The sequence below is a fragment of the Sparus aurata genome, chromosome 1 (assembly GCF_900880675.1).
Source record: "Sparus aurata chromosome 1, fSpaAur1.1, whole genome shotgun sequence".
Taxonomy (NCBI): Eukaryota; Metazoa; Chordata; class Actinopteri; order Spariformes; family Sparidae; genus Sparus; species Sparus aurata.
The window spans coordinates 19,309,464-19,323,301 of NC_044187.1; the positions used below are offsets into that span (position 1 = coordinate 19,309,464).

Below are 13,838 nucleotides of genomic sequence, written 5' to 3' on the forward strand. Positions count from 1 at the left end.
GAAAAATAGCTTCTTTCTGTGCTGGACATCTTTTCTGCGTAGTCTTTGTGCTTGGAAGCAAAATAATACAGCAGTGAGACTGCACACTCATTGTAGTCTAGATCTGTATCTGCATATATTTTGATTCATAATTTCATCCATTTTTCAAGCACAAATGTCAAACAGTCACCATCCTCGGCTTCTGAAATGGGAGGATTTAATGCCTTTGTCATTCAAAATCTGTTTGGTTTTGGACTGTTGATCAGATGAAACAATCACTTTGAGTACTGAGTTCATCCCCTTCAGCTTAGGGACACTTTGATGGTTTTGCACTATTTTTAGACACTAAATCAATAAAAATGATCGACAGATTAACTGTTGATGAAGCTAATCAGTATTTGCAGCCCTGAAGGATCTCATTCATTTTCAAATAAATGGGCAAATTTACTATTTTTATTAAGCATCTCTCCAGCATTATCGACCACTCAAAGTGCTTTACAACACAGGTCAGCATTCACCCATTCAACCACACATTCATGCACTGGTGGCAGAAGCTGGCACACAAGGCGCAACACCTGCATTTTGACCCAGGACACCTCAACATGTAGACCACAGAGGCCAGAGATCGAACCATCGATCCTCAGATCGGTGGACGACCTCTCTGACTCCGGAGCCACAGCCGCACATAATAACCTTTTCTTTTCTCATTTGTCCTTTTCTTTCCTCACCTTTCCCTCAACTGCTTCTTCAGCGCTGTATTTTCTCTCTGCAGCTCCATCATGGCACAGCGACTCTCATCCAGCTGTCGCTCAAACACCTGATACTGGTTCTGCTGCTTCAGGTCCTTCACACACACACACGCACACACACACACACGGGATGAAAACAGTAGATAGGGATGTGCCACTCTGTATTTGCATAATATCTAATAATACAAAAACATCATATTGGGATAATGGCTGAAGATCAAAATTAAAATGATCTTTTAAATTCATGACACAACTCAAACGGGATCAAAATATTATTTTACGACTGGTCACATATTTTTCATGATATGGTCTGATGGGGCAGCGGACAGAGCGGGATTCAGACAGTGGATGCACATCATCAACATCTGCACCCATCTTGAGATTCAGACTTCAGTTCTTAAAAAAGATGGTGCGGCTGCAGATGGTAATGTCTCCATGTGTGAGTGTTGATGAATGCCAGAGCCACAGAGGATTTTTATTCATGTCAACGATAATGATAGCAGTTATGAAAAGGCTGTGCGAGAGAGTGTGTGTGTGTGTGTGCGTGCGTGTGCACACATCTGTGCTTGTTTATGTGTGTGTGTCAGAGAGGATTATATAAGTGAAAGACAGACCACACAACACACAAAGACAAAGAGGCTGAGGGGTGTGTTTCCTTGAGCGCACTGAGACCGATATGTGTGCGCACACGTGTGTGTGTGTGTTACCTGTTGTAGAGCCATCATCTGTGTGTGTGCCTGTAGTTGAGCCTGTAGGTCTTCTATCTGCTGCATGTGTCTCTGGGTCATCTGTCTGCTCCACTCCGTGTGCTGCTGGGTCAACTCTGCACGCTGCTTATCTGATATCACACACACGCGTGCGCACACACACACACACACACACACACACGCACACACACAAAACCACATACGGAAAACAAAATCAATTCGGCCCACTGTTACAGGTACCCTTCTGCTGTTGCCATGGTGAAGTGTATCCATGGCAATAGCAACTTCACTGTTGAATTTATAATCTCAACGTGTATATCGCCGAATGTGTGAGAGTGAGTGTGTGCTCTCTTTGTCCACGCAGCTGTGTGTTATACAGGACATGCTGCTGTCAGGCAAATGTGTGTGTGTTCATATTTACGTGTGCACGTGTGTGTGTGTGTGTGTGTGTGTGTGATACCTAGCTCCAGGTGGTGCATGGTCTGTAGCCTGTTCCTCTCAGACAGCACGTCTTCCTTCGCCTGTCTCTCTAACGCCTGCAGAGCCATGGCATGACTGTGTCTGTCCGCGGCTGAAGACTGGGTTTGTGGCTCCTGCAACACATCACAACACATGTTTGGTCCTTTAACAACAGCTGCACAAGCCTGTTTTTTTTACTCTGCAGATACACTCTACTTAGCTGTGCGCATGTTACAACTATAAAAGCCTGAACACTTCACTGCGGCGCCATCATCAAAGCTGTTTAATTATTCATCACAGAGACGAACGGGTTGATTTTTAAGAATACCTGCAGCAGCTCCCTCATTTTCTTGTTTATCTCCTTGGTGTCTTGGACCTCTTTCCTCAGCCGTTCAATCTCGGGGTTGACGTGGCCGTCGTCTCCGGAGCCCGCCTTCTTTTTCTCCGCCTGCATTGGCAAAAAAAAAAAAAAAAGGGATTTCAAAGGCTTCATATGCCGTCAAAGTAATCCTGAGTTGATGAATTTGCAGCGAGCACCACATTAAATGTCCCTTTTGTTTTAAAATGTGCAGACTCAGACAGCTTTCTTAAAATAAATAAACAAAACACTGCAGGCTTCATTGTGCTCTCAAAACAGGCTTATGGAACTAATTAAAAGAGTACTCCAGTGATTTCGTGTTGCACTTGTTTCGGGATGCAACTAAGGGCAAAATATCCAGACTTTTAGTCTCTGGTGAGGCTCGAGCTTCTAAAACACTAGATCCTGCCACATGTTTAAAACTCCACACCTCAGTTTGTAACCCAGACTTCGCTGTCAGTGCTGAGACGACCAGGTGACACCATCACGGTGATGTTTTTGCAGAACTTTCAAAGCTCACTTAGGGCGACAAAAGTCTTGACACAATTGTAATTATCATGACTAGTAAAGTGATCTTAATGAGTCGGGTTTAGCTAAAATAATCTGAAAAACCCCATCGAAATGTGACACAGTAAATGTGAATGTGTTAAATCCTTCAATCCTTCACTGGAAACAAAGACACCTCCAAAAGACATTTAAAACTAAATACAGGGTGATATTTTGTTTGTAATCAGTGATCAGCCAGTGGAACAAGAGAAAATTCTACTATTTAAGGAAGAAAAAATAAAACTCATATATATATACTCATGTATACGTGTGACGCTTCACCCGGCTTTCCATCGGCATGATGGTGAGTAGACAGCGACAACACTTTTGGTTTTGAGTGAACTGTTGCTTTAAGATTTCTTGAAACAAGATGTGATATTCAGCATTGCCCCTATATCTCACTGACATGTTACTCTTTAAGTGTCTTGTATACAAGTATAATGAGGGTTTTTTTGCATATTGTCTGGTTCAATCTTCTTAAAATTAGGATTTGATTCTTTTTATCCATCAAATATGATAGAAAAAGTGAATATATTTAGGTTTTGGATTGTTCTTTGATCATCCTTGGGCTCTGATAAATTTTAATGGGGAACTTTATCCAGAAAAAATGAATTAATTGGGATGAACAAACGAACAAAAATGATTTTTCAGCTGCAGTTAACCGACAAAAGTTCATCAAACGAGCAGTTCCGAATTTAAAGACAAATACGAGTTATAAACTAAAGGCAGTCAGACAATCAGATGTTTGTAGTGAAAAAACAGAGAGGATCACAGATGGTCGCTGTGACTCACCTGTGAAGTCTCCTTGCTCAGTTCACTCTGCAGCTCGGAGATCTGGGTCTGCAGCTCCTGCTCTCTGTTCTGCCATCTCTGTTCGCTCTCAGCCACAGCAGCATTCATCTCTATCCTGAACTCCGCTCTGAGACGATCCTCGCACTCTGCCCTGGAGGCATGCGGCAGAACAAGGAGTGAGGCAGAGTTAACCTACATGCAGAATTACCTTTTATTCCCTCGCACTGCGCCCCGTAAGAGGTATATTGTTTTAAGTTTCTAGGTTTAGTAGATATAAGTAGTAACCTAATTATTTCTCACTTCTCTTCATGGCCTTATTTCAAAAACAACCATTTGAAGAGATGAGCTGTTCCCTGGTTGTTTTTCTCAAGAAGAGGATCCTGTAAACCTTCAGCTAACAGGTTGCGAAAATGTGTGCCTTAGTTTGTAAAATAACATCATGCAGAGGGCTGCTACTGATAGGAGAACACACTATATTTTGTCTGTTTAACTACAACAATGTCATGTCATGTTTAATTTTGCTAAAAAATACCATCTAAATCAACATTTACCTGGTAATTAAACACACTTTAATCCTCTTCCTACCTATTTATTTTACATACAAGGACTACCAACTGTAAACTACTGGGAGAAACAACCATCATGGCAAAATGTTAATATATCTTTTCTCACTAATTATTATTATTTACAGTACATTTTTTATATTGTGTTAAACAAAAATATATACTTAATATGAACTATCAATAGAAAACAGAGACTCGATAAATAGTTAATCTTCTAAAATTGCATATGTGCTGCTTTTGAGTCCTCCAGGACCACAACACACTTGTATTTTTAAAAAGCAGCTAATAAAACAGAAACAGAGAACAAAGATGTGAAATCTTCCAGACCAAAATGACACAGTTGTAAACAATTCGAATTATAAATATAAAACACCCGTGGAATCTAACAAGCAGTTTACCTCTGGGGTCCATACCCAGTCGGCCCCATATCACGCAAACGATGTTTACATGCTTTAATCCTAAAAAAACAAAACAACACATTTCTCTGTTCAGTCACTATCTGAACGCTCAGTTTTAGCTCCTGTCTCTTTAAGACCCCTCTCCCTAAAAACCTGGGTCTGCTCTGATTAGTCAACTCTCATAGGCCTGAGCACCAGGAACAGCCCACTGTGTTTCTACCTTATATTAGCTGTGCCGGTGGTTGCGTCAATTGACTTAAGTTGCACTTAAACACACCACAAAGACTACAGCCTACAGCCAGCGGGTTTGTTTGTTCTGCACTTGCATGAGCAGTAACAACCGGTTGGCGGTAGTCTGTTTTAAATAGGGAAAGTGCAGATATACAATCTATTGTTATGATAAAGCAGCATTTTCCTGTCATTTTCACATCACTCTTGCTAATATGGCCACTTCTTATCTGGAGTATGTCTGATTATAAAGTTGCTAATTGCACTGGCGTTGTCGGTGCGCACTGATCCGCTCAGCTGAACAGCCAATCAGTGTGATTTATCTAACCGAGAGGCTCTGCCGCCGATTCAACAGGCTGAGTCGGCTGAAAAGACGGCGACAAGAGACAACCAGTGCCAGCGGTCACAAACAAGGACCACAGACGATCAGCCGCGGGCCCTGAGGCAGCAGTCTGACGGCCAGCCAAAGGTTAAAGAAAAGTTTTCAATGCACAGTAATCATAGTGGGCGTATAACGAAAAGAAGCAGCTAAAGATGTTGAATCACTGTGTAAGACAGAACAGAGGACCATTACTGCTAATGCATATTTGGATTGTAATATTGACTGAATTTTGGATGTACTGACTCTGTTTACTGTATCGTTTGTATCATGATGTCTTGTTTTCACAGCTGCAGCTTATTTCTTGCATGTTTTGTTCTGGTAAACATGTCGATAAAGCTCATTAAAGCTTCAACTACAACAAATTGAGGGGAGAAAAAAAAAGTCGCCGTAGCCTGACTCAACTTTGATCTCCCCCAGTGATCTTCTAACCGGAGGGCACAGGAGGCGATTACAAGATTTTTGTGTTTGTCAACTTGATCAGTTCTGGCAGGTCGGTGTTTATTCTGCTACCTGATCCGGTCCTCGGTATGCCGCTGGCCCTGATCGAGAAGACTCCTCTCCGTGTTCAGTCGGCTTTGCTCCAGGACTTTCTCCTCCAGTCTGTGTTTGTCAGCTCTCAGGGAGGCAATCTCTCTCTGCTGCCTGTCCCGCTGCCTGTCTGCCTCCTCCTGCGCCCGAGCCAGCCGACTGCGAGTCTGCTGGAGCTCTTCCTCCAGACGAGAGCACTGCGGCCCACACGAGGGTGCAGCTTCAGGGGCCACCTTCTCTTTCTTGTCTTGCTGCTGGATCACTGACTCCAGCCTACAGATCTGAGAGCGCAAAGACTTTTCACTTCACGTTCAACATGCCTCATAGCTGATATCATAAGCTGTTACCCACTCCGCTAATTGACCTCTGACCTCATTGGTGGCGTCTCTCAGCTTCGTCCTCAGCTCTTCTCGATCCCTCTCCAGCCCGCCGCGTAGCTCCTCGCCGCTTCTCCGCTCTTCATCCAAACGGGCACACACCTTTCAAGAAAATTCATTAACAATTTATCGTCTTTGTAGCACTCTAACCCAACCATACTATAATCTCCTTATTACTAAGCCTAATTAATAATTAGTCACGATGAAGTGCACATTATAAGAGGGCTCAAAGGGCAGGCAATTATGTGATAAAATCTCTTTGTATTTCTACATTTACTCTTCGTTCAAATATTCATTAAACATGCTCCTTTAGACCAGCCGATCCCGAGCAGGGGGTGCCAACCCCTCAGAGAGTTAATAAAGAGGACAGCAGATCAGTCAAGAAACATCTATGTTACACAAAATAGTTTTGATTCTCTTCCGATCTTTGCCTTTTAATGATAAAATATTGCATAATATCAACCCTCAGCCCTCTAATAAAACAGGATCAACCTCTTTTTGGTTGATCTGGTTATACGTTGATGACATATGCATATTTATTTTTATATCAACTTAATTATAATGTAAATCAATTCAGTTATTTGGCTCTAAAACTCTCAGCTGTTGAATGATGTTTACAATTGAGTACAACTTAAATCTGCCTGTAATCTGATAAATCACTTCCAGTGACGTCAACTAGCTTAGTTGCATTGTGGGTAATGTAGGCACCAGGTTTTCAAAAGGAAGAAGAATGCATGGATATCGATTTATATCATCTGTTTTTAAAGTGTCCACCATTGTAGGAGTGAAATGTTGAGATTAATCGATATGTTGTCAATTACTGAATGAGGCACCAACTGTTCTGATAATCGTTTGAGCAGCTTTTAAATGAAGAAAAGTCACAAATTTCTTAATCCAGCTACTGAATATTTTCTGGTTTTTTTTACTCCCCTTTGACAATAAACTGAATATCTTTGGGTTTGGGACAAAAGGCGACATTTAAGGATGTAATCCTGAGCTTTGGGAAACACATCAACATCTTTCACCATTATATAGCCTGAAATAATCGAAAGATTCATAAAAGATGAAAATAATTGATGGTTTAAGCCTTAAACAAAAGCAACCTTTATCAGGTTCATACCTTATGAAAAAGACAGTTGCACAACAGCAAGTGAATCTTGATTTCTGTATCTGCATAACAGAGTTACTACTGTAAGCGCACATGTGCATCGCACACAGCAGGAGTGCAGAGTATTACTGTTGCAGTTGTGTGAGGGGATGAAAGGGAAAAGGATTTCTCATAGCCGTTCGTCCTTGAATCCAAAATAATTAAATTCCAAGTCTGACTGAAAGTGAAACCAAAATAATTAAGCCTATATGAGCCGGGGCTGAACAGCATGCTATTTTTAAAATTCAGATATACAAGTGCATGCTATGTTATCTTTTACGATGGAGCCTCGCCTCATATTCCACTATCAGTCCAAACAAAAAGAGAATAGGGAAGAAATACACTTAAAACATGGCAGTGAAAAGTATTAAATGCTGGTTTAAGAGAAGTCAGGATGTAATCACATTCTGCCTGCTTCACTTATCTGTGCCTCAAGCTGAGAACTCCTAGTCGTCACTGACCTCCTGGTTGGTCTTCTTCTCGGAGCTCAGTGCTTCCTGGACACTATGAAGTTCTGCTGCGTGCCTCCTCATCACCTCCTCGATGGCCTTCCGCACCTGCTCCTTCAACCGTTTCCTATCTTCCTCCGCCTTCTCCACCAGTCTCTTCTTCTCGTCCTCCAGCTTCTGCTGCACATTGACTCTCTCTGCCTCCACCTGCTCGATGCTCTTGTCCAGCTGTGAACGGACGCGAACCCTCTCGACCTCCAGCTCCTTCCTCTCCCGCTCCACCTCCTCCTCTTTCTCTCTCCTCAGGCGCTCTCTGATCTCCTCCACTTCCTTGTACAGCGCCTCCTTCTCCTCCTCCTTATCTCTGCGCAGCCTGTTTCTTTCCTTCTCCAGCTGATCCTTCTCTTGCTCTCTTTCCCTCCGGAGGTTTTCCCTCTCCTTTTCGATCTCCTTCTGCAGTTTGTCCCTTTCGTCGTCCGCATGCTTTTGGATGCGTCTCAGCTCTTCCGTCTGAGCTCTCACCATCTCAGATCGCAGACTGGACAGGGCCTCCGCATGCTGTCGACACACACAGACAACACTCAGTACTCACCTCATTAGGTACACCAGCACAATCTAACGGTGCAGGACCGCTGTCTGCAAACTCGTGTCTGTCCTGCCTTGCTGGTGGCTTGTGGGCATGGGTGGGAGAATTAAACACTCCACATCTATCACATGTGTGAGACCAACTGGAAATGGCTTGATTAACATGAGAAAAATGACTGCACCTAATGTGGAAAAGTTGCTATAGCTGCAGCCTGAGCGGCTTCCCACTGACAATGAATGAGTGTGGGCCTGTACCCTGATGCAATTTAATGCAACAAATATATCAATAAATTGTACTTTTATGACACTTTCAATGTTCTGTTTTTTGTGTTATGTTTGTGTTTTAGCCCGTTGGTCATAGTTAAAGGCAGTTTGTACTGTACAACGTTATATGGAGAGGTCTTTCTATTTTTGTGTCTGTTTTTTATTTTATATGCATTTTTGTGCTTACCTGTAGTGCTTTTTAATCAACCTACATTGTTGTGCTGTGAGTAGGAAGCGCTCATCCGCTCACGAAAAAAGAGGCTATCTGACTAGACTGAAGCTTAGCCAGACAGACAGACTCCATTAATGTTTACATCCTGTGCTGTAACGAGCACAAGCCTCTCATCCATGAGTAGGTGTGTGCTCCCCTCTGCATGGCGATTCGCTTGGTGGGTGTAGATCAGTCGCAAAGAAAATAGTTCCTGCATGACACTGCTCTCAGTGAGGTCTCTGGATTATCTTGAGTAACTGGGTCATGATGCCTGGAAAGAGACGTTCCTGTTGAGTTTTTCGAATGTGGTTTTTTGTGATGACTCACATGGACATGAAGTTAACTTCACTTCCTGGTTTTATGTTATAGATTCATGCATTCCACTTTGTTTGACTTCCTGCCATTGTTCAATTTCCCGCCAGTTAATTCATCACCTGTTTTTTTAATTATCCAATTAGTCAAAATCAGATCAAAATATATTTTATTTCTATAGCACAAAATCACAAGTCCTTTGCATACTTACTTCTAGTTGTTCACTACCTGTTTGCCAGAGTTTCTCTGTCGGTTCTCCCCGTAGACTTCTATGTTCAGACGACATGAAAATATACGATCTGTGACTCAAACCTGATCTGAAATATCGAGTGTCATTTTTCATATTTTTTTTTTTTGAGTGATCACATCGGATTTTGGGGTCAAAGACTTCACTAGCATACTGCATGGGTTGCTATGGTAACGACAAATTCTTCAGTAATGCTGTGCCCCGGGCGATTTTCGACTTCACGACACGGAAGCGCGATCAATCATCTCGCTCTCCAAACAATCAAACAAGTTGCTCTCTGTGTTGCGTTGCTGGTAGCAGTCTGGGTTCTGCTCAGCTGCTCTGATTCACTCCGTCTCTCTGCCTGCTTCTCTTCTGCCTTGTTTGTTCTGCTGACTGTCACTTCTGTGTATTACGCTGAGCTGCTAAGTAAACTTCGGCATTTTATTCAGACTTTATTTTGTGATCTTTGCATTTGAGTAAATTTTTTTAGCTCTTGCCATGATGTTTTTCTTTGAGCGCTACAAGCGGATTGCCATCAAGTTCCATTATATTCAGGAGAGGGCCGACATCTCTACAGCTGATATCTCCAGAACTAGGCAACTCAGACCAAAACAATCAAGATGGATATAGACCGCCACAGGTATGAGGGAAAATATGTATTTTTGAATTTGGGCTGAACCGTCCTTTTAATATACTTTTATGCACATGTCACTTCTCAGTATGATGTGTGTTTACCTGGCGTATCTGCCGGGCGTGGTCACTGTTGCGGCCGCTGCTCTGCAGCTCCAACTCTCTGTTCCTGCTCTGCAGACGGCTCACCTGGCTCCTCAGCTCCTCCACCTCAGCACACACACACACCTCGCAGCCTCCGCGGTTTAGCAGCTCCTCTGATATGCACACACACACACACAAATGTATTGATTGATTAGGCATAATAGAGGCAAAATGGACTTACAGTAGGCCGACAGTGAGCGAGGAAGCGCCTGAAACAAAAATTGTTCTCCTGCAATAAATAAAATTCGAGGCGTTTCTGCTGACTGGGTATGATGACACTTTGATGAAACTGTTTGCCTTTGTGGTGGATGAATAATGTTGCATTTCCTGTATATATTATAATGGCGTGAGGTGAAAACTTAATTAACGCTGAGTCAGAGTGAAAATGCACTGAGCTCAGCTGATTTCCGCCGATGTGAGCGTTCCTCCGGCCGACAGGTGAGACAACAGAAGGACTACCTGCTCGACTCTGCAGCTCGTCCTCCTGCAGCAGCAGCCTCTCCTTGGCCACCATCAGTTCCTCCTCCGCCCTCTTAGCCACGCCCTCGGCCTCAGACACACGCCTCCGATCCAGCTCCAGCTCCTCCTCGAGGTCCTGGATGGGGAGAGGCAAGGAGAGGGAGTTATAACGAGTGAGGAGGGCAGATGCGGAGGAGTGTAGTGGGATGGCAAAGAGGAACACGGGGGAATAGAAAAGCAAAAAAAAAAAAAAAAAAAAAAGATGAAGGAGAGAAGGAGAGTGCCGGCGGCGAATATGACACAGATAAGGAGGATGGAGAGGGAGAACAGAAGTCAGAGAGAGGGGGAGAAAAAAAAAAGAATGGGATGAGATGTGGTGAGTCAGGGAGCTCTCTCGCCCAGCTGTGAGGCTTTAATGGTCTGCTGTGAGAGCTTATGTCAGCTCTGTGCCAGCTCTCGTAGGGTTTCTTAATGCTCATCCACGAGGTGGTAATGGTGGTGGTGCAGCGAATCTATCCTGCTCAAACTACTCATTAGCAGATAGTTGGCAGTGGGAATAGCACTCAGGGAGGGCAGCCCGTGGTTAGACAGGCAAAATCCCCCCTCTCTCTCCCCCTGTGCTCCCACAATGCTCCCTCCTTTCCCATCAACACCATCATTAGCCCGGTGCATCAGAGACAGGAAGCTGCAACATTTCAATTTCCTTTCACCTCCTGTTTCACAGCATCGGATTATAGCTGTAGTATGAATGGAAGAATTACGTGTGTGTGTGTGTGTGTGTGTGTGTGTACCTGTATTCGCTCCTGCAGCTTCACCGTGCTCCTCTTGCTCTCCGCCAGCCTCTCCAGGTGACCCTCCACCTCCGCCTCGGCCCTCTTCACTCTCTCCCTCAGAGCGCTGTGCATCCCTTTCTTCTCCTCCTCCTCCCTCTCCTCCCACCTCTGCTGCTCCTCTCTCCACTCTGCCTCCATCCTCTTCCTCATCTCCTCTTTCTCGTCGTTCACCTCGTTCAGCTTCTCCTCCCACCGCTCCCTCTCCTCTCTCACGGCTCGCCTCTTCTCCTCCTCCGCCCGGTCCCTCTCCTCCTTCAGCGCCTTCACCTCCTCTGAGAGAGCTCTCACCCTTTCCAAGTCCTCCCTCTCCTCTGTTTCTCTCTCCTCCTCCTCTCTCTTCTTCTCCTCGTCCTCTCGCTGCCTCTGCTCCTCGTGGCTTTGTCTGTCCTCGATGGCGGCTTTCTGCAGCTCCTCACATTGGACACCCAGCTCCTGGACCTGCTCCTCGGCCTTCTCCAGCTCCTTGCTCAGCCGCAGGCTCTCCTCCTGGGCGTCACTGATCTGGGCCTTGGCCTCCTGGAGCTCTTCCTCTGCAGCCTGCAGCCTCTCCTCAAACTCTTTCCGCAGCTCTGCCTCAGTTTCACGCTCCCTCTCCTCCGCCTGGATGCGAAAGCACTCAAAGTCTGCCTGCACCTAGAGGCAGAGAGGATAACATGTTACACAATGCACTTCCACGTAAAGGCTCAGTTTCCTGCATAACTGTACACATTTCAATCTTATCCTGGTGTAAATGTTGTGCCTGGAAAAATGCACTACTTTGGCTCTGATGCAGTGTGACTAGTATGTGTAGTGTAGAGGAACTGTACAGTATAGTAAGAAAGCATGAAGTAGCAGAAATGGGAATACTCAATTGAAGTACAAATACCTCAAAACTGTACATTAGTACAGTACTTGAGTGAATGTACTTTATTTAAAAATGTAATCACTGCATGGTGGAGTCTGTGGAAGAGGACTCGCTCCCTCTGTAATGATAAAGGGCTCATTCCAAGGTGATGAAAACACAATACATAGTTTCAAATCAATGAAAACAAAATTAGGAATATACATTTATATATATATATGTATATATATTGACTTTCTGCCAATAGATCCCCTAAATCCTGCACACCGGACCTTTAACATTTTAATTTCAATGTGCATCATTGTCATTCACAGCTGGAAAAGGGAAAAGAAAAGAAGAAAATGTTTATACTGCATTGGTATTGATAATAAATCAGTAACAACTGGCTAAAAAATAGAACTGCACTCAGAATCCTACAGTTCACGTGTTTTTGTTCAGAAGTCTCCTTTTCATTACATCTCAAAGGTCATGCTGAGGTCTAGGAGCAGTGCAGACTGCTGGAGTGAACAGTGTGAACTGTGTTTGCAGAAACATTTTTAAAAAGGCGAGACTGCCAAAGGCCAATAAGCACCAATGTTTTGTGATACATAAATAACACCCTGTGTGAGAGGAAACATTGTCACCGGCACTGTTGGGATCTAGACTTTTGTTCATCTTGTCACAAAACTAACCAGGATTCATAAGTAAGTTATAATCTGCACTGAGGCGTCCTGGAAATGAAAGACAATTCTGTTACGCTTTAGTTTGTGGGTCTGTAATCTCTTAATAACTTCGCAGGGAGTTTCCCTCGAAGGAACTCTGCATTTAGGTAATTACAGGGAAAATATGAATTTCCTTGTAAGAGAAGCCTTATTTAATCCAAGGCGGAAATTCATTTATGATTCAGTAGGAAAACCTTTGTGATGCATATGTGTAACATTATTTGTATATCAGTGTAATTTCTTGGCAAAAATAAATAAATACATTTATGATTAATAAAGTTCTATCTTTTCTTATCTTATCTTATATTTGTTAAACTGTATCCCTCTTGACACGTTTCCTGCATGTTGAGCACACCTGCTCAGCACTGAGTACAAGGCAAAGAATTTGTGTATAATTAATGAATTGGAAGTGTACCAATTCAACGCTGTCTCTATCAGACCTTTAATTAGCACCTAATGATGTCGTTCGTTCCTCTTTTTTTTTTCTAGATAACATCTTGGAAATAATTACAAACTTATTTAGAAATCACAACCCATGAAATTAACAATTATACATTACCTCTGACAGGTATATTACTTTCTTTATCTGTTGTATTTTTGTGCGTATAATGTGGGGAAGTGTTCGAAAGCTAATTTAAAAAGAAAACGTCTGCCAGCAGTTATATATACAGTGTTATAATATTAGACTATATTAGATTATCCAGACTGAACGGTGGTTAAACTGTTCATTGGAGCTGCTGTCACAGTTTGGGTCAGTGGTTCTTGGGTGCTGTGGCTTTGTTAGCTGAAGAGAGTGAAGGTGGCACAAAACACACAGCTGTATGTGCCTGAGGTTTTCCACATCACTTGTCATTTATTACTTACACATTAACCTGACGAAGCCCAGCTGTACGGCCACTACTCTGTCATGCATGGACAAAAAACAGGGGCCGCGTGCCATTTTAACGTTATACCTGAATAAATAGGT

The 13,838-nt window shown here is 43.3% G+C and overlaps 1 protein-coding gene across 3 annotated transcripts in view; it reads right to left on the reverse strand.

The window, feature by feature from the left end:
* The window catches only part of fam184b (family with sequence similarity 184 member B), a 30,642-nt gene that overhangs the window by 7,156 nt on the left and 9,648 nt on the right, over positions 1–13,838 (reverse strand). For all 3 annotated transcript variants that reach the window (XM_030415781.1, XM_030415771.1, XM_030415792.1), the window contains exons 3-13: positions 11,288–11,962; positions 10,497–10,632; positions 9,999–10,150; positions 7,675–8,220; positions 6,061–6,168; positions 5,672–5,970; positions 3,591–3,741; positions 2,223–2,342; positions 1,896–2,028; positions 1,436–1,566; positions 708–823 (exon numbers count right to left, since the gene is read on the reverse strand). In XM_030415781.1, the coding sequence (XP_030271641.1) occupies positions 708–823; positions 1,436–1,566; positions 1,896–2,028; positions 2,223–2,342; positions 3,591–3,741; positions 5,672–5,970; positions 6,061–6,168; positions 7,675–8,220; positions 9,999–10,150; positions 10,497–10,632; positions 11,288–11,962 (2,567 nt within the window). The remainder of the gene's footprint in view (positions 1–707; positions 824–1,435; positions 1,567–1,895; positions 2,029–2,222; positions 2,343–3,590; positions 3,742–5,671; positions 5,971–6,060; positions 6,169–7,674; positions 8,221–9,998; positions 10,151–10,496; positions 10,633–11,287; positions 11,963–13,838) is intronic.